The 21,527-nt window shown below is 43.8% G+C and overlaps 1 protein-coding gene across 11 annotated transcripts in view; it reads left to right on the top strand.

The window, feature by feature from the left end:
* SAP130 (Sin3A associated protein 130) overlaps positions 1 to 21,527 on the top strand; it is a 91,558-nt gene that overhangs the window by 53,145 nt on the left and 16,886 nt on the right. For all 11 annotated transcript variants that reach the window (XM_063632110.1, XM_055261467.2, XM_055261465.2 and 8 more), the window contains one exon: positions 20,845 to 21,203. In XM_063632110.1, coding sequence (XP_063488180.1) covers positions 20,845 to 21,203 — 359 coding nt within the window. The remainder of the gene's footprint in view (positions 1 to 20,844; positions 21,204 to 21,527) is intronic.

The following is a 21,527-nucleotide window of genomic DNA, read 5'->3' as shown; positions in this document are numbered from 1 at the left end:
AAGATAATAGTTCTGATAAGTATCTTTCCACGTCTCTTTCTGCATACGCATGTAGATAGATTGATAGATTCTTTTTGTTTGTTTGTTTGTTTTGAGACAGAGTCTTGCTCTGTCACCAGGCTGGAGTGCAGTGGCGTTCACTGCAACCTCTGCCTCCCAGGTTCAAGTGATTCTCCTACCTCAGCCTCCTGAGTAGCTGGGACTACAGGAGCGTGCCACCACACCCAGCTAACTTTTGTATTTTTAGTAGAGACGGAGTTTCACCATGTTGGCCAGGATGGTCTCTATCTCCTCATGAACCGCCCACCTTGGCCTCCCAAAGTGTTGGGATTACAGGCGTGAGCCACCGCGCCCAGCCCCAATTGATAGATTCTTAAAAGAGATCTTACTGATTATATTGTTTTATGTCTTGCACTTTTACTTATATCAGTAATAGTTTGCCATGTTAGTATATTTAGATCTACTTCTTCATAAAACTGCATTTGAGGAAAAAAAAATTGTGAATGCCTTGTTTGTGCCAGGTATTACTTTAGGATGTGGGGCTATAGAGCAGTCACAAAAATAGATGTAATGTGTCCATTCCCTTTCAGTTTACTTTCTAGTGGATGTGAGAAAATAATAAATGTAGGAAGAAAGGGAGACAGAGGAAAGGGAATAAAAAGTAATGGGAGGAAGAGGTGATGATTTACAGAAAAAGTCTTCTCTGAGAAGAGTATGAAGTAATAAGCCATGTGCTCCTTGATGCTGGAATGTGTCAGGGTCAGGCAGAGGAAAGAGGAACCAAGGCTTTGATATAAGGATACTTGCAGTTGTCACTTTGCACATTAGTGCAGTAACATAAAAATGACCATAAAAAAATGACCAGCCGGTCACAGTGGCTCACGCCTGTAATCCCAGCACTTTGGGAGGCCAAGGCGGGCAGATCACGAGGTTAGGAGATCAAGACCATCCTGGGCTAACATGGTGAAACCCTGTCTCTACTAAAATCAATTAGCCGGGCGTGGTGGCAGGTGCTTGTAGTCCCAGCTACTCAGGAGGCTGAGGCAGGAGAATGGGGTGAACCCAGGAGGCAGAGCTTGCAGTGAGCCAAGGTGGCACCACTGCACTCCAGCCTGGGTGACAGTGTTGTGGAACATCTCCAAGACTTCATTAAATGTGAAGGTTTTTGCCAGCGTAACTTCTGAGACCTCTTCATCCTTTTCCTCAAAACCACTTTGCCTTCACTTCTCCTTGGACTCGGGGTACACACTTTATAGCACCATATTTCTGTGTGATGGCAGTTAGCTGATTCACTCAACACCACTCAGTCATATTGACTTCTGAAATGCTAAAACCAGCCTTCACTATCAGTAATTCATTTTCCTAATTACCATTTTCTTTCAGTGTGGCAGCTAACTTCAGTGCTTCAGCCTTGAATAATTGTAATTTTTTTTGGTTATTACTATTGTCAATCCAAAATAGAAATTAACTATTTCTGCCATAGGTGGCTTTCCTGGTGCAGTTTAAACTGAAAGATGATATTAAAGCTACTTTACCATCCTTTTTATATTCACTAGACTTTTTCAATATGGTCCATAAAGCTTTTTACAAGTCTAGGTCTTACCCTTTTTTCTCTTTGCTGGACCATTTTGAAATCTTCAAATCACATACAATTTCACTTCTGGCCTTATCCCTTTTTGGTCTTTTGCTGCATTTTCATCTTGGTTGACCCATTCTCACATTCAGTCTTCCATTTTCTTAAAATTTCACGTTGGTTTATCACTAGGATGCCAGAGCAACACAACTACATACTTTGTTTTCTTTATGAACTGTTTATGCAGAACTGTTTATGGTCAGTGATTCATCATTACCAGACTTAAGAAATGATATGATTGGTTACTGATCATGATGGGCATCTGTTAGTTACATGGTGATTTGGGGACCGCGGAGCTAGCCGCATAACAATGGGGATACATTCTGAGAGATACATCGGTAGGCAATTTCATTGTTATATGAACATCATGAGTGTCCTTATACAAACTTAGATGGGATGGCCTACTGCATACCTAGACTATATGGTACCACCTATTGCTCCTAGGCTAAAAACCTGTACAGGACTTTACTGTACTGAATACTATAGGCAGTGGTAACACAGTGGTACATATTTGTGTATCTAAACATAGAAATTATAATCTTTATTTATTTATTTTTGAGACAGAGTTTCACTCTTCCTGCCCAGGCTAGAGTGCAGTAACTCAGTCTCGGCTCCCCATAACCTCTGCCTCCCGGGTTCAACCGATTCTCCAGCCTCAACCTCCCGAGTAGCTGGGATTACAGGCATGCACCACCATGTCTGGCTGATTTTGTATTTTTAGTAGAGACAGGGTTTCTCCATGTTGGTCAGGCTGATCTCGAACTCCCGATCTCAGGTGATCCGCCCGCCTTGGCCTCCCCAAGTGCCGGGATTACAGGCGTGCACCACCGCGCCTGGCCAGAAATTACAATCTTATGGGACCACTGTCATATGTGTGGTCCCTTGTTCATTGAAACATCCTTATGTGCTGCATGACTATATCTGATATTTACATGTGTGAGCTTCGTGCTCAGTGAGGACTGCCTGTATATTAGGAATCACAGGACCAGCAAGGAAGACTAGCCTGGCACCAGAGGGGAGAGTTGTACAAGATGGCTTAGAGATGAGATTGAGAGCTAGATTATTTAGGGCCTTGTGGGCTATTCAGAAGCCTTTGGATTTTATTCTAAGATGAAGAGCCATTGGAGGGTTAAGGCATAGGAGTGACATGATCTGACTTATTTTAAAAGAACCACTCTGGCTACTGTGCTGAGAATAAACTGCAGCAGAGCAAGGGTGGAAGCAGGAAGACCAAGTGAGAGCTGATAAAATCATTAACTATCTTCATGGCTTGAACCTGCATGGAGGTAGTGTTTGTTTGTTTGTTTGTTTAATGAAATAGGGTCTCACTCTGTCACCCAGGCTGGAGTGTAGTGGTACAATCTCAGCTCACTGCAACCTTAACCTCCTGCGTAGTTAGGACTACTTAAGAGCCACTATACCCAGCTCATTTTTGTATTTTTTTGTCGAAACAGGGTTTCGCCATGTTGCCCAGGCTTGTCTGGAACTCCTGGGCTCAAGCAGTATTCCCACCTCAGCCTCACAAAGTGCTGGTATTATAGGCACGAGCACCACACCCTGCTCATATGTCTTAACAAGTGTTTGGATTCTTGATATGATTTGAAGGTACAGCTGACAAAATTTTCTGATGGAATGGAGAGAAAGAGAGGAGTCAAGGATAGCTCCCAAATTTTACCTGAGCATTCTAAAATGGGGAAAGCTATGAGAATAGCAGGAAAAAAATCAGGTTAGTTTCAGTCGTTTTACTTTTGCAATATCTAGGTGGTTGGACACCCAAGTGGAGATGTCAAATAGACAGATAGAAAATTCTGAAGGAGGCCGGGCGCAGGGGCTCACGCCTGGAATCCCAGCACTTTGGGAGGCCGAGGCAGGCGGATCACCCGAGCTCAGGAGTTTGAGACTAGCCTGACCAACGTGGAGAAACCCCCCCTCTACTAAACATACAAAATTAGCCAGGCGTGTTGGCGCATGCCTGTAATCCCAGCTACTCGGGAGGCTGAAGCAGGAGAATCTCTTGAACCCGGGAGGCGGAGGTTGCAGTAAGCAGAGATCACGCCATTGCACTCCAGCCTGGGCAACGAGAGCGAAAGTTCATCTCAACAACAACAACAACAAAATTCTGAAGTAATACAGCTCTAGAATTGAAGATAGAAGTCCATGCTGGTGATAGAGATTTGGGAATTATAAGCAGATAGATGTTCTTTAGAGCTGTGAGAGTGGAAGGTAGTATAAATAGAGAACAGAAGTGGTGCAAGGACCAGGCTTGAGGACATAGCATCTTTAGAGGTCAGGAAAATGAAAAACCAGAAAAAGTGACTGTTTCCCAGTACTGTGTGATGTTCTGAGGTGTGTTGGTGCCACAATTAGTCTTCAGCTAATGAACACTTTGGGTTTTTGTTTGCTTATTTTTGTTTTATTTTTAGAGGCAGGGTCTTGCCCAGTCACCCCGGCTGGAGTGCAGTGGCGTGATCATAGCTCACTGCAGCCTTGAACTCCTGGGCTCAAGGATCCTCCCACCTTAGCCCCCTGAGTAGCTAGGACTGCAGGTAGGCATCATTATGCCCAGCTATTTTTATTTTTTTTATTTTTTATTTTTAGGCAGAGTCTCACTCTGTTGCCCAGGCCGGAGTGCACTGGCACCATGTTGGCTCAGAACAACCTCTGCCTCCCAGGCTCAGGTGATTCTCCTGCCTCAGCCTCCCAAGTAACTGGGATTAAAGGCACCCACCATCACGCCTGGCTAATTTTTGTGTTTTTAGTAGAGACAGGGTTTTACCATGTTGGCCAGGCTGGTCTCAAACTCCTGACCTCAAGTGATCCACCCACCTTGGCCGTCCCAAAGTGCTGGGATTACAGGGGTGAGCCACCACGCCCAGCCTGCTAAGCTGATTTTCACGTTGTTTTTGTAGAGATGGCAGTCTCACTGTGTAGCCCAGGCTGGTCTTGAACTCCTGGCCTCAACTGATCTTCCCACTTTGGCCTCCCAAAATATTGGGATTACAGGCATCAGCCACTGCACCTGGCCTGTTTTTGTTTTTGTCTTTTTCAAAACAAAGTCTCATATGGACTTAGTTTTCAAGGGTTGGTCCTGAAGGTGAAGAACCTGCCGTGAGGTACCAAAGTCTTCCTGTGAGCAACAGCAGGTGCAGAAATAGGGTGAGCAGGGGCTATTTTTTAGACTCTTCTGGGATTTGGTGTGCTTCAGAGAAGTTGTGGAGGTAGGGTCCACACAGGCACTCAGACTGGCTTTATTTGCAGTAGTCAATCTGTGGCACCTGAAAGAAGAGAGCATTTGGATTGTGAAGAAATAACTAGCTGGAAGAATAAACCCCCCACACTCCCACACCCAAGTAAAAGTAATCTTATATAAATGGCTGTTTTAGAAATAGCCAACTCCATTCACTGATGAGTAACAAAAAAGGATTAATATGAAGATAATTAAAATTAAGACATAGGAAAGGAAGAACAAAGTATACCAATCCATTCCCTAAGACACTGACCAAAAAATGTTGACGGGGGACAGATGAAATTTATGATGAAACATGCCACCATAAATTTAAATAACATAACAAAATAACCACCTCTATGAAGGAAAACACAAAGTTCAAATACAAAAGACTCCTGGAGTAAATGGCAAAACGTGAAGTGATGACGCAGGAGTTGACAGGACTCAGTAGAGAACTAATGAAGATACCACAGAAGGAAGGCAAAATTAAAACTGCACAAGAGAGTATTTATTGGCCATAGAAGATAGAAATGAAAAAGTGGATAAAATAAAAAGAAAGATAGTCATGTGTCGTGGCTCATGCCTGTAATTCTAGCACCTTAGGAGGCCGAGGTCAACAGATGGGGGGAGCCCAGGAGTTCGAGATAAGCCTGGGCAATATGGCAAAACCTGAGCTCTAAAAAAAATTTCAAAAATTGGCCGGGTGTGGTGGTATGGGCCTGTAGTCCCAGCTACACAGGGAGGATCGCTTGAGCCTGGCAAGTTGAGTTTATAGTGAATTGTGTTCGTGTCACTCTACTACAGCCTGGGTGACAGAATAAGAACCTGTCTAAAAAAAAGAGAAAGAGAAAGATAAAAGAAAAACCATACAGAGCATACTGTGATAGAAGTAAGACCAAGCATGCGTCATATCATGTCATGTCAGTGGCTTCGTTGTGGGTTGAGTTGTGTCCCCCAAAAGTCAACTCCCAGTACCTCGGAATGCAGCCTTATTTGGAAATAGGGTCATTGCAGATGTAGTTAGTCAAGATGAAGCCCTGCTGGAGTAGGGTGAATCCTCAATTCAATATGACTGGTCTTTTTTTTTTTTTTTTTTTTTTTTTTTTTTTTTTTTTGAGATAGTGTCTTGCTCTGTTACCCAAGCTGGAGTACAGTGAGCGGTGTGATCTAGGCTCAAGTGATCCTCCCACATTAGCCTCCCGAGTACCTGGGACTCCAGGCATGCATCACCATGCCCAGCTAATTTTTTTTTTTTTTTTTTTAGACAGAGTCTTGCTCTCTGTTGCCAGGTTGGAATGCAGTGGTGCGATCTCGGCTCACTGCAACCTCCAGCATCCTGGTTCGAGCTATTCTCCTGCCTCAGCCTCCTGAGTAGCTGGGATTACAGGCACGCACCACCATGCCCAGCTAATTTTTGTATTTTTAGTAGAGACAGGGTTTCACCATGTTGGCCAGGATGGTCTCGATCTCTTGACCTCGTGATCCACCCACCTCGGCCTCCCAAAGTGCTGGGATTACAGGCGTGAGCCACCGTGCCCGGCCCGTGCCCAGCTAATTTAAATAATTTTTTTTTTTTTTTTTTTTGAGACAGAGTCTCGCTCTCTCACCCAGGCTGGAGTGCAGTGGCGTAATGTCAGCTCACTGCAACCTCTGCCTCCCGGGTTCAAGAGATTCTCCTGCCTCAGCCTCCCGAGTAGCTGTGACTACAGGTGCAAGCCACCACACCCAGCTAATTTTTGTGTTTTTTTTTTTTTTTTTCTGAGACGGAGTCTCGCTGTGTCGCCCAGGCTGGAGTGCAGTGGCGCAATCTCGGCTCACTGCAAGCTCCGCCTCCCGGGTTCATGCCATTCTCCTGCCTCAGCCTCTCCGAGTAGCTGGGACTACAGGCACCCGCCACCACGCCCGGCTAATTTTTTTTTGTATTTTTAGTAGAGACGGGGTTTCACCGTGGTCTCGATCTCCTGACCTCGTGAGCCACCGTGCCTGGCCAATTTTTGTATTTTTAGTAGAGACAAGGTTTCACCATGTTGGCCAGGATGGTCTCGATCTCTTGACCTTGTGATCCACCCACCTCGGCCTCCCAAAGTGCTGGTATTACAGGCGTGAGCCACTGCGCCTGGCCTAAATAAATTTTTTTAGTAGAGACAAGGTCTTGCTATATGGCACAGGCTGGTCTCAACCTCCTGGCTTCAAGTGATCCTCTTGCCTTGGCCTCCCAAAATGCTGGGATTACAGGCATGAGCCACCATACCTGACCCATGACTAGTATTCTTAGAAAAAGGGGAAATTAGGACACAAATACATTATGTGAACATGAAGGCAGAGATTGGGAAGGTGCCGAAGAGTAACAAAGATTTCCAGCAAAGCCACCAGAAGCTGGGAGAGGAGGCATGGAATAGTCTGTCCTTCAAGCCCACAGAAAGAACCAGCCCTGCTGACACTTTGATCTCAGACTTCTGGCTCCAGAACTGTGAGACAAGCTACTTCTGTTTAAGCCACACAGTTTGTGATGATTTGTTGTGGTAGCTCTAGCAATCTAATACAGGTCTTAACTCGCCTGTTTCCAGATTGCATTGCAAAGCAGAACCCACCTCTGCTCTGCCTTGTATACAGAGGCAGGCCAAACACAAAGTGATTCAGGAAGGTCAAAATGAAACATTAGGTAAAGGGATGCTGAACTTGACTTGTGCTAATTCACAAGAGTAGATTGATACATTATCAGGAGTTTTATGAGGCAGGTGTTAGACACAGCCATTGAAAAAATTATAATCCTGGGTAAAAACTCATAATTAAATTAAAATACCCAGTACTTCCTAATTATTCAACTACGTTTTATACTTCTTCCCGTGGAATAATTATGTAGAATGGTGTGCTGTTTCATGTCCCCCCTCCCCCTGCCAACCTCCACCCCACTCCACACTGAGTCATTTAGTATTGGCAGCTTGAAATTGGCCCGGGTGGGAGCACTTGTTCCACAGAAATTATCAATGGCACTTTGTTTACTGTTTTGTTGATCATCTAAGCAGAGATTGGTAAGCGTTTTCAGTAAGGGGAAAAATAAATAGTAAGTTATTTTAGGTTTTGTGAGTCGCGTAGTCTCTGTCATGAGTCCTCATGTCTGGTGTAGCTGTATTGAAAGATTTCATCGGCAAAACTGATGTTGGGCCGGGTTGTAGTTTGTCAACGCCTGGTCTAGACATAAGAAAGTAATGGAGAAAACGTTAGTCATACCCAACTTGAAAGTGCTTGTCAGGCCAGGCACAGTGCCTGCGCGCCAGTAATCCCAGCACTTTGGGAGGCTGAGGCAGGTGGGTTACTTGAGGTCAGGAGTTTGAGACTAGCCTGGCCAACATGGTGAAACCCTGTCTGTACTAAAAATACAAAAATTAGCCGGGCGTGGTGGTGCACCTGTTGTCCCAGCTACCTGGGAGGTGGGAGATTTGCTTGAGCCTGGGAGGTGGATCTCTGCAGTGAGCCGAGATCACACCACTGCACTCCAGCCTGGACAACAGAGTGAGACCCTGTCTTTTTTTTGTTTTTGAGATGGAGTTTTGCTCTTGTCGCCCAGGCTGGAGTGCAGTGGTGCGATCTCTGCTCACTGCAACCTCTTCCACCCAAGACCCTGTCTTTAAAAAAAAAAACAAACAACTCTGGGCATGGTGGCTCACATCTGTAATCTCAGCACTTTGGGAGGCCAAGGCGGACAGATCACCTAAGGCCAGGATTTCGAGACCAGCTTGGCCAACATGGCGAAACCTGTCTCTAATAAAAATACAAAAAATTAGCCGGACGTGGTGGGGGCCACCTGTAATCCCAGCTACTCCGGAGGCTGAGGCTGGAGAATCGCTTGAACCTGGGAGGCGGAGGCTGCAGTGAGCCGAGATGGTGCCATTGCACTCCAGTTTGGGGAATAAGAGTGAAACTCTGTCTTAAAAAAAAAAAAAAAAAAAAAATGCTTTACTATAGCTGTTACATTATGAAGACGCCAAAAATTTAAGGAAGCGCTCTTGTTCTGCATATGTTCAAAACCGTTACCTGACTCGGGGAAGAAGTCTCACCTGTCATTGTGAATTTTTCCATTTTCCCTCACTGATTTTTTAGGTCCTTTCCATTGTAGTTGGAAAAGATCTTTTGTTTGGGTACAGACTTTATAAATTTTTTGAAATTTAAATTTTGACCTAACGTATGGTCTATCCTGGAGAATGTCCCATGTGCCCTTGAGAAGAATGTACGATCACTGTTATTGGGTGGAGTATTCTATATATCTGTTAGGTCTAGTTGGTTTAGTGTTCCAGTCCTCTGTGTCCTTGCCAAGTTTCTGTCTGGATGTTTCATCCATTATTGAAAATGGGGTATTGAAATCTCCAGCTATGGCCGGGCGCAGTGGCTCACGCCTGTAATCCCAGCACTTTGGGAGGCCGAGGGGGGTGGATCACAAGGTCAGGAGTTCAAGACCAGCTTGGCCAAGTTGGTGAAACCCGTCTCTACTAAAAATACAAAAATTAGCTGGGCATGGTGGCGGATACCTGTAATCCCAGCTACTCGGGAGGCTAAGGCAGAGAATTACTTGAAACCCGGAGGCAGAGTTTGCCGTGAGCTGAGACTGCGCCACTGCACTCCAGCCTGGGTGACAGAGCGAGACTCCGTCTCAAAGAAAAAAAGAAAAGAAAAGAAATTTCTAGCTATTCTTGTCATCCTATCTGTCTCTCTCTTTAATTCTGTCAGTATCTCCTTTATTCTGTTACATGGGGCACCATTCTTTGATGTGCGAAGGTTTATAATTGCTGTATCTTTTTCTCTTTATTGTGGTATGAACACTTAACATGAGATCTGCCCTGGTAGGGAGAAGTTTAAATGTACATTGTTGTTCATTGTAGGCACAGTGTCACACAACAGAGCTCTAGAATGTCTTCATTTTGCTTAACTGAAACTTTATGCCCTTTAATTGGTAACTGCTTATTTCTCCAAATTCTTTGATCTTCTTGATGAATCTTTTATTAATATAGTATGTCCTTTGTCTTGTTTTGGATTTAACGTCCATTTTCTCTGATATTGATAGAGGCCCGCAGCTTGCTTTCACTTACTGTTTTCATGAAGTATCTTTTTCCATCCTTTCACATTTTGTATGTTATTGAAGTTAAGTTGGTATCAATGCAAACTAGATTGATATGAATTTAGAATGTTGATTGTAATCCCATGGTAACCAGTTTTAAAATACCAATGAAAAAGGTAATGTCATCTGAGGACTCAAATTACACACACAAATATTTTTTCAAAAGATTTATCAAGCAAAGGTAAACAAATTGAAATCTTATCAGAAAAGGTAGAATTCAGCTTAAAAGCAAAACACAGAGGGTCCCTTTTTTTTCTTTTCGTGAGACGGCATTTCACTCCTGTTGCCCAGGTTGGAGTACAGTGGCGCAATCTCAGCTTACTGCCGCCTCCGCCTCCTGGGTTCAAGCGATTCTCCTGCCTCAGCCTCCTGAGTAGCTGGGATTACAGGCACATGCCACCACACCCAGCTCATTTTTGTATTTTTAGTAGAGACAGGGTTTCACCATGTTGGCCGGGCTTGTGTCGAACTCCTGACCTCAGATGATCTGCCCACCTCGGCCTCCCAGAGTGCTGGAATTACAGGTGTGAGCCATCGCACCTGGCCCACAGAGGGTCCTTTATAATGCTGAAGAATCTACTTTACAATGAAGTTTGTTTTATTTATTTTTATTTTTTTGAGATGGAGTCTCGCTCTGTCCACCCAGGCTGGAGTATGATGGCATGATCTTGGCTCACTGCAACCTCCACCTCCCAGGTTCAAGCGAGAATCTCCTGCCTCAGCCTCCTGAGTAGCTGGGATTACAGGCGCAGCCACCATGCCTGGCTTATTTTTTTGTATTTTTAGTAGAGACGGGGTTTCACCATGTTGGTCAGGCTGGTCTTGAACTCCTGACCTCGTGATCTGCCCGCCTCAACCTCCCAAAGTGCTGTGATTACAGATGTGAGCCACCACACCTGGCCTACAATGAAGTTTTAACAGTTAAGAATATCTGTGTACCAAATAATGTAGCATTAAGACTCATAAAGCAGAATTTACAAGAAGTATGAGGAGAGTTTCAAAGAGCAGCTTAGGAGCAAAAGGGCTTTAATTCACGTTTTTCAGGCCTCATCAGTTCTAGCAGACAACAAATAAATAGGATATAATAATAAATCGAAATAATAATAAGGGGAAATAGATACTATTAAATTCCATGTGTTAATTACGCGTTTTTTTTTCTCTCTCTCTCTCTCTTTTTTGAGACAGTCTCGCTCTGTCACCCAGGCTGGAGTGCAGTGGCATGATCTCGGCTCACTGTAATCTTCACCTCCCTGGTTCAAGCAATTCTCGTGCCTTAGCTTCCCGAGTGGCTGAGATTACAGGCGTGTGCCACTGTGCCCAGCTAATTTTTGTATTTTTAGTAGAGACAGGGTTTTCCCATATTGGTTAGGCTGGTCTCAAACTCCTAATCTCAAATGATCCACTTGCCTCGGCCTCCCAGAGTGCTGGGATTACAGGCATAAGCCACTGTACCTGCTCCCTGCCCCGCTCCCCCACCTCTCGCTTTTTTTGTTTTTGAGACAGTATCTCACTGTGTCACTCAAGCTAGAGTGCAGTGGCACAATCCTGGCTTGGCTCACTGCAGCCTTGACCTCCCAGGCTTGAGTGATCCTCCCTGTTCTGCCTCCAAAGTAGCTGGGACTACTTGAGTTAGTGTTAGTCTGGGTTTTTCTGTTCGTTTTGTTTTGTTTAGAGACGGAGTCTCGCTCTGTTGCCAGGCTGGAGTGCAGTGGCACGATCTCGGCTCACCACAACCTCTGCCTCCCAGGTTCAAGCGATTCTCCTGCCTCAGCCTCCCGAGTAGCTGGGACTACAGGTGCACACCACCATGCCCAGCTAATTTATTTGTATTTTTAGTAGAGATGGGGTTTTACCATGTTGGCCAGGATGGTCTCGATCTCCTGACCTCGCGATCTGCCCACCGTGTTCTCCCAAAGTGCTGGGATTACAGGCATGAGCTATCACACTTAGCCTGTTTTTTTTGTTGTTGTTGTTGTTGGGGTTTTTTTTTTGTTTTTTTGAGACAGAGCCTCATTCTGTCACCCAGGCTGGAGTGCAGTGGCGCGTTCTCAGTTCACTGCAACCTCCACCTCCCGGGTTCAAATGATTCTTGTGTCTCAGCCTCCTGAGTAGCTGGGATCACAGGCTTGTGCCACCAAACGTGGCTAATTTTTGAATTTTCAGTAGAGACAGAGTTTCAACATGTTGGCCAGGCTGGTCTCGAACTTCTGGCCTCACGTGATCCATCTACCTCAGCCTTCCAAAGTGTTGGCATTACAGGCATGAGCCACCATGCCCAGCCAGTGTTAGTCTGTTTTCTAAGTTATTAGTTTCTGATTTTATATTTATTGTTTCCTTTATTTTTGTTTGTTTTCTAGTTTTTCAGCTGACAGTTTTCGGTATTTAAGGCTATGAACTTTCTTCTAAATAATGCTTTCATTGCAGCCCACTGATTCTGCTATATAATGCTTTCATTGTGGCTTTTTTTATTTACTTTTTTTTTTTTTTTTGAGATGGAGTTTTGCTCTTGTCGCCCAGGCTGGAGTGCAGTGACACGATCTCAGCTCACTGCAAACTCCACCTCCTGGATTCAAGTGATTCTCCTGCCTCAGCCTCCCAAGTAGCTGGGATTACAGGCATCCACCAACACGCCCAGCTAATTTTTGTATTTTTAGTAGAGGCAGGGTTTTACCATCTTGGCCAGGCTGGTCTCGAACTCTTGACCTCAAGTGTTCTGCCTGCCTTGGCCTCCCAAAGTGCTGGGATTACAGGTGTGAGCCACTGCACCCAGACTAAATTTCCTTATTTTTTAGATAAGGTCTCACCGTGTCATCCAGACTGGAGCGCAGTGGGTGTGAACAGTTCACTGAAGCCTTGAACTCCTCGGCTCAGGTCATCGTCCTGCCTCAGGCTCCTGAGTAGGGGACTACAGGCACATACCACTATGCACAGCTCTCAGAGAACATTTTAAAATGGGTAAAAAGGGCTTTCTGTTTTCTCCTTTCTTTCCTATTTCTAGTTTGCCTGCCTAACACTATCCCAATCGAGATAAACCATAAAAATATTAAAAAGGAGTTTTTTACATTGAACCTACGTAGTTCTATGCAAATAATGATAGAAAAAACCATGGATAAATGTATGTGGCTGGGGAGGCCCCACATTCATGGCAGAAGGCAAGGAGGAGCAAGTCACATCTTATGTGGATGGTGGCAGGCAAAGAGAGAGCTTGTGCAGGGAAACTCTCCCTTTTTGAAACCATCAGATCTCATGAGACTTAGTTACTATCACGAGAACGGCACAAGAAAGACCCGCCCCCATGATTCAGTCATCTCCCACAGGGTCCCTCTCATAACACAAGGGAATCATGGGAGCTACAAGATGAGATTTGTGTGGGGACACAGAGCCAAACCATAACACATCATGACTCAAAATTCAGAATCTATAAAAAGAAAGTTTTGGGAAATTTGACTCAGGGCTGGTTATGGTGGCTGACACCTGTAATCCCAGCAATTTGGGAGGCCAAGGTGGGCAGATTGCTTCTAACCCAGGAGTTCAAGACCAGCTTGGGCAGCATGGCCAAACTCCATCTCTACAAAAGACACAAAAATGAGCTGGGCATGGTGGCACGCACCTGTGGTCCTGGCTACTCAGGAGGCTTAGGTGGGAGGATTGCTTGAGTCTGGGAGGTCGAGGCTACAGTGAGCCAGCATCGTGCCACTGTATTCCAGTCTTGGTGATAGAGTGAGACCCTGTCTTTAATAAGAGAGAGAGAAATTTCACTCAGTAAAAATTATTTAAAAAACAAACTACTTTTGTCAAGAAAAAACTTGATAAGCAAAGTGGAAGACAAATGATGAATTGGGAAGATACATTTCCAACTCATATCACAGTCTAACGGCTAATCTTCATAGTATGTAAATAATTGCCAGAAATGAAGAATAAAGAAGTAAGTCCAGTAGAAAAACGAACAACCTTTTTGAACAATTTTAGTTCACAGGTAAAGAAGTATCAGTGGTCCATAACATGTGGAATAATGCTTTATATCAATAGATGAGCAAACTGAGAGCACACTGAGTCACCATCGTTTACCTTTCATACTGGCAAAATCCCAGGAGTTTGAAATATGCTGTTGGAAGAGCTGTGGATAATTGGGTGCTTTTATTCTTGGTGAGAATGCAAACTGTATAACCCTTATGGAAAGGCAACTTGGCAATACTTACCAAAATTACAGAGGCATTTTTCTTTCCCACGTATGTGTGGTAATTTATTATTCGGATACACTAGCACACATATCAGATGACCGAGGTGTCAGTGTGCTGAGAGCTAACACGCCAGAGTTGGAAGGGCTCTGTTGAAAGATAGCTGGCTTGCTGCTCCCTGGACAGCTCCACTCTGAAATGCAGCTCTCCTGAACAGTCAGCACCAGAGCTCACAAGCACCTCCTCCCACCCCTGTAGTTTTCATGCCACCGTCACGTTCCCCAAATTCCTTAGGGTAGAGAAGCAAGGAAGCAACATACTTTGGGAAGTCTGACTCTGACAGCAAGTAGTTTGTCCACTGTGGCTGGGCATTGCATTTCTTGGTAGGATGGAGAGCCTGGGGAATTGTGTGCATTCCGCTCACCTTCTGCCTCCAAATATTCCCAGTTAAATTTGTAGTTTTTTAGTCTGTTGAATGTTGTTATCTGTATTGGTCTTTATACTCCACAAACAGGGGACTGGGTAAATAAAATATAGTTACAAGTCAAAAAAGCAACCCAATTGAGTCAAAAAAAAAAAAAAAAAAGCAAGGTATGAGGTATATGCTATGACAGTTTTGAAATAAGCAGGGAGGTTGGGTAAGAAAATAACATTTGGGCCAGGTGCAGTGGCTCACACTTGTAATCTCAGCATTTTGGGAGGCCAAGATGGGAGGATCACTTGAGCTCAGGAGTTCGAGACCAGCCTGGGCAACATAGCAAGACCTTCCCTCTACTAAAATTTAAAAAAAAAAAAAAAAAATTAGCTGGGCATGGTGGTACACCCCTGTAGTCTCAGCTGCTAGAGGGGTTGGGGAGGGGAGGCTGAGGTGGGTGGATCGCTTGAGCCCAGGAGTTTGAGACTAGCCTGGACAACATGGCAAAACTCTATCTCTACAAAAAATACAAAAATTAGTCGGGTGTGGTGGTGCACACCTCTGGTCCCAAGCTACTGGGAGGCTGAGGTGGAAGGATTACTTGAGCCTGGGAGGTCGCGGCTGCAGTGAGTCCTGATCGTGCCACTGTACTCCAGTCTGGGCAACAGAGCCAGACCCTGTCTCAAAAAAAGAAGAAAAAGAAAAAACATCTGTATTTGCTTATGTCTCATTCATAAGTACTCTAAGGTCATACAAGAAATTATTATATTTCATTGATTGTGATAAACAAGGTTTTAAAACCATAGCATCTCTAAAATCAGTATCTTACAACTGATGACATCTTAATATTCTAGAATTCAGTTATTGCATTTTTAAGTATGCACAAAATAATGGTTCATTTTATAACTGTTGCCGTCTTAGAGTCAGTGGAATGCTGAGGTATAGTGATATTGTGTGGAAGCTAATAGTAGATGGGTTAGAAGAAGGGAGCTTTCTCGATATATCATTTGAAACATGTGAATGCATTACTAATTCAAAACAAACAAAATTTTTAAGGAAAATTAAGATATTGAAAAATATAAAATAGATTAAAAAAGGAAATCCGATAGCTGTCAATATAAGTAAATTTAATTTTTTTAAGTTATGTAGTACTACAAGGCTTATAATGTTTGTGTAGGTTTTTCTAGGTATCACTAGTTCATCTTCAAACTTTCCACCAAACCTACAGAACTGCTCTAAATGAGTTAAACCTGTCAGATCTCTGTCATTTGTGCTTTTGCTTGATCATACCTCTCCTTGAAGCCCTGCTTCTGCCTGCCCCAGTCTGTATCGGTGCCTGTCTGGACTCGGTGCCCAGCTGTTGTTCCTGGTGCCTCCTTTCTCCGCCAGGCTCTGATTTCCCTTCACCTTGTCACCTGGAGCCTGTATGCTTCCTTTTTCTTGATTTACCCCCTTGATTTGTAAGAGCACCTCTTCGGTAGTAGTGACAGAATGCCCAAGACGTCAGTTTTTCATACTTGGCATATCAGAAAACATCTTTATTCTGTCCACACTCTTCAGTCCGTTTTCTCTATATTGTTCAGATTAGGCTAATTATACTGATCTGTCTTTGGCCTCATTGATTCTAAGGCAGATGCGATGGCTCTTACCTGTATAGTCCCAGCTACTCAGGAGGCTGAGGAGGGAGGATCATTGGAGGCCAAGAGTTGGAGGCTATGGTGCTCAATGATCATGCCTGTGAAGAGCCACTGCACTCCAGCCTCACCAACACAGCAAGACCATCTTATTTCAGTTATTGTATTTTTTATTTCTTTAATTTCTATTTGGTTCCAAAATTTTTATAACTTTGGTTTTTTTACTAAGATTTTTCTATTTTTTTCATTCAAGTGAATTTGTAATTGCATATTAACACATATTTATGATATCTGCTTTAAAGTCCTTGTCAGATAATTCCTTCATCATTCTTATTCAAGTTGTGATTTTCCTGTTTCTTAATGAGTGATTTTCCATTTGGAACTGGACATTTTAAGTGTTAAGTTATAAGACTGGATTTATATATAGGTTATACTTCAGCAGGCCTCCTCTCAAACTACCCCAGCAGGGAAGAGGGGGCATTGCCTTGTTACTGCCAGGTGATCAGTGAAGGCCAAGTTCCCGGTTGGCCTCTGATGATACCGCATGAGTAGTGGGATGGGGAGGAGATTGAAGCCTCTCACTACAACCTGGCTAGGGAAGTCTAGACTCTTCTCAGCCTTTTCCAGGGCCGCAGTTGTTTTCTGTGACGTTTCACTGGAGTACAGCAATTATTGTCTACAGGATTTTCATCATGCCAAGCCACCCCTTTTTGTTGGTTCTTGGGCTAGACAGAGTAGGCTTTTCTTGGGACTTTTTTTGTCTCTGCTCTTTGGTATTTCCATGTTATCAGCTTCTCCAGCGCCCTGTCCAGGGCACACAAGGCAAAAAGCAAATCCAGGGAACTGACTGCCACGCCGTTCCTGGGGTCCTGAGGTCCCTAGACAATGTGCCTTTTTCTCCTCACTTTTCAGCAGCTCGTTATGCTTGGTTTATATTATAACACTCACAATTTTCAGCTATACTTTGTGGGAGGAATAGGAAAAAGTATGTCTACTCCATCATTCCTGAAACACAACTCCTCACTCTTAAATGCTAGAATGGCAGGCAGAATTTTAGATGGGAAATCATTGCTCTTTAAAAATATTAGCCGGGTGTGGTGGCTCACCCCAGAGCTTCAGGAGACCAAGGCAGGCAGATTGCTTGAGTCCAGGAGTACGAGACCAGCCTGGTTAATATGGTGAAACCCCGCCTCTACAAAAAATACAAAACTTAGTCAGCCATGGTGGCACATACCTTTAGTCCCAGCTACTGAGGCTGAGGCAGGAGGATCACCTGAGTCTGGGAGTTTAAGGCTGCAGTGAGCCATGATCATGCCACTGCACTCCAGCCTAGGCAACACAGTGAGAGAGTCTCTCTCTCTATCTCTGTTATCTGTCTCACTCATATATATGAGCGAGAGTGTGTGAAATACATATAAAGGTATTACTCTGTTGTCTTCTACATTTTGTTTTTACTTTTGAAAACCCAGATACGATTTTTGAATGCTGTTCTTTATATCTTATATGTTCATTTCTTTCTGAACGCTTTAATGATCTTTGTTCTCAATGTTCAAAAACTTGACAGTAGAATTTGGGTTGGTTGTTTTTTGAGACGGAGTCTCGCCCTGTCGCCCAGGTTGGAGTGCAGTGGCGTGATCTCAGCTCATTGCAACCTCTGCCTCCTGGGTTCAAGCGATTCTCCTGCCTCAGCCTCCTGAGTAGCTGGGATTACAGGTGCTCACCACTGCGCCCCACTAATTTTTTGTATCTTTAGTAGAGGCAGGGTTTCACCATGTTGGCCAGGCTGGTCTCGGACTCCTGACCTCGTGATCCTTCTACCTCGGCCTCCCAAAGTGCTGGGATTACAGGCGTGAGCCACTGTGCCCGGCCTTTTTTTATACTTTAAGTTCTGGGATACATGTGCAGAACATGCAGGTTTGTTACATAGGTATACATGTGCCATGGTGGTTTGTTGTACCAGTTGGTTGTTTTTATATGTGCTGGATACTCAGTGGTCTCTTCAGTCTGAAAACTTGTATTGGTCGATACAGGGAAATCTCGATGTATTATTTCTTTCGTAATTTGTTTTCTGCTACTCAATTTTCATCTCCTCCCTTTTTTGGGGGAACTCTTATTTGTCAGGTGAACTTCTGGAATTGATTTTTTTTATTTTTTCTCTCATTTATTTACTATCTCTCTTTTCTCTTTTTCTTTCTAGATATCTTCAACTTTGTCTTAAAGCCTTCTCAATATGAAAATCTGTAAATATCTGGGAAAATAGAGAAAATAATAGTAATCAAACAATGTAACTGTTTTAATATTTTGTCGTAATTTATCTTTTTTTTTTTTAAGAGACAGGGTCTCACTCTGTTGTGGCTGAAGTTCAGTGGTGCCATCATAACTCATTGCAGCCTCAACCTCCCAGGCTCAAGCAGTCCTCCTGCTCTTCAGCCTCCAGAGTCGCTAGGACCACAGGCACACACCACCACGCCCAGCTCATGTTTGTGTTTTTGTAGTTTTGGAGTTTCCCTACGTTAACTAGGCTAGTCTCGAATTCCTGGGCTTAAGCGATCTTCCTGCCATGGCCTCCCAAAGCACTGGGATTATAGGCGTGAGCCACCACGCCTAGCCAGTTCTTTCTTATACCTATTCAAACATGCAGTTCAGACTCTCTAGTGTCTTTTCTTTTTTTTCCCCTTTCAGTGTTTACACTTTTATATTCCAGAACTTCTAGTCCCTCTGTTGCGCAGGCTGGAGTGCCAGTGTTACAGTTACAGCTCATTGCAACTTCAGACTCCTGGGCACTCAGCGTCCTTAGTAGCTGGAACTACAGGTGTATGCCAGTGCACCTGGCAAATTAAAAAAAAATTTTTTTTTAAGAAATGGGGTCTTACTATTTTGCCCAGGCTGGTCTCAATCTCCTGGCCTCAGATGATTCTTCTGCCTCACCTTCCCAAACTGCTGAGAATTTATAGGCATGAGCCACTCTGCCCAACTCAATATTTTCATTTCTATGGGTTAAAAATCCCAAGTATACAATTGCTCATCTGAGAATATAGGAGTAAAAACCAAAGTGTTTTTGTTTTTGTCTTCTCTCATTCAACAACAACACAGAAACTTATGTGACCTTTGGTTAGTAAGAAGTGGGGGAGGATTTTTCCCCGGCAACCAACCAATCAGTTTTGCAGAAGACACCAGGTGGGTGCCCTCTAATTCAATTATGACACTTGGAGATAGTGTCAGATCTCACAGGTTGAGGGCTCAGTCCCACAAGACTGCACCTAACTTTTTTTTTTTTTTTAATTTTTATTATACTTTAAGTTCTAGGGTACATGTGCACAAGGTGCAGGTCTGTTACATATGTATACATGCGCCATGTTGGTGTGCAGCACCCATTAACTTGTCGTTTACATTAGATATATCTCCTAATGCTGTGCCTCCCCCCTCCCCCCACCCCATGACAGGCCCCGGTGTGTGATGTTCCCCTTCCTGTGTCCAAGTGTTCTCACTGTTCAATTCCTACCTATGAGTGAGAACATGTGGAAGACTGCACCCAACTTTCAATGCCAAATGCAAGCCCCAGGTGGTTTTACTTGTTCTTCTGACCAGCTAGTTCCCATGCATAAGTTTGATTAATTTGCTAGAACAGCACACAGAACTCAGGAAAACACTTCACGTACATTAACCTATTTTCATAAAGGCTATTACAGAGGATGCAGATGACCAACCAAATGGAACAGACGCATAAGGCCTGGGAGAAGGGATGTGAAGCTTCCATGGCCTCTCCAGGCACGCCTGCCCTCCAAGAATTTCCATGTGCTAGCTATCCCAGAAGCTCCTGAACCCAGTCTTTTTGAGTTTTTATGGAAATTCAATTTATACAGGAATGGTTGATTAGGCATTGGCCATTAGTAATCAGCTCAACCTCAGCCCCTCTCAATTACAACTGTAGCTAAAGAAAAAAAAAAACAAAACAGAAAAATAACCACTCCAAAGACAACATATATATTACAGAATTCTGGGAGAAAAGGTACATTAATATTATGAAAATTGGTTGTGCTATGACTATACGACTTTGAGTGAGTTCTTTAAAGTGTTATTTTCTTAGTTAATTTTATTGCTGCTTATAGAAACTTGGGAGCAGGACGTACAGTATATCTTTAAAACCTGATTTCCATTTAAAATTGCTTCGTTAAACTTTAAAGTCAAGAAATAGAGTATTAGAGCTGGGCACGGTGGCTCACACCTGTAATCCCAGCACTTTGGGAGGCCGAGGCAGGTGGATCACTTGAGCTCAGGAGTTGGAGATCAGCCTGGGCAACATGGTGAAACCTCATCTCCACAAAAAAATACAAAAATTAGCCTGGCATGGTGGCACACACCTGTAGTCCCGGCTACTCAGGAGGATGAGGTGGGAGAATCCCTTGAGCCCAGAAGACAGAAGTTGCAGTGAGCCAAGACCACGCCACTGCACTCCAGCATGGGTAACAGAGTGAGACCCTGTCTCAAAATTTTTTTTTAATTAAAAATTTTACAAAAGGAAATAGAGTATAAATTGTACAGTGTGCTGGACAGAAATAATTGGACAAATACTCATCCTCTGAGATGTTGTAGATGAAGGCAGTTTTTTTCTTATTTGCTACTGTGCTTTTCTTTTGTGTTTTAGTGCCAAACCCAAGTCTGAAATTCACGTGTCTATGGCCACTCCCGTCACTGTGTCCATGGAGACTGTATCCAATCAAAATAATGATCAGCCTACCATTGCCGTCCCTCCAACTGCCCAGCAGCCCCCACCGACCATTCCAACTATGATTGCAGCAGCCAGTCCCCCGTCACAACCAGCCGTTGCCCTTTCAACCATTCCTGGAGCGGTCCCCATCACTCCACCCGTCACCACCATTGCAGCTGCACCACCTCCATCAGTCACTGTGGGTAGCAGTCTCTCCTCCGTCTTGGGCCCTCCTGTTCCTGAAATTAAAGTGAAAGAAGAAGTAGAACCAATGGATATCATGAGGCCAGTTTCTGGTAAGTCCATCCATAGAATACTCTCCATTGGCAATTGCCTCTTCCCCTTCCCTAATTCTCCTTCAGCATCCAGATTCTTCTGTAACCCTCAGCCAAGACTCCCAGATACCCATTTTAGATGTTGCATGTTATTAGTTTTTGACAAGTAGAAGAAAGCAATAAACTCATTGTGAAAACTAAAACTACTTTGCTTCCCTTTTGTAATTAAGTTTAATTTCTGGCCAAAATCATGAAAGAGATTAATATTTCCCCATGGATATCCTTCAACATAGTTTCCTTGTGTGCATTAAGAAAATGCTACTATGTAAAAGGGGTCACAATATG

The sequence above is a fragment of the Symphalangus syndactylus genome, chromosome 22 (genome assembly GCF_028878055.3).
Source record: "Symphalangus syndactylus isolate Jambi chromosome 22, NHGRI_mSymSyn1-v2.1_pri, whole genome shotgun sequence".
Taxonomy (NCBI): domain Eukaryota; kingdom Metazoa; phylum Chordata; class Mammalia; order Primates; family Hylobatidae; genus Symphalangus; species Symphalangus syndactylus.
This window is presented reverse-complemented; position numbering and strand designations above follow the sequence as displayed.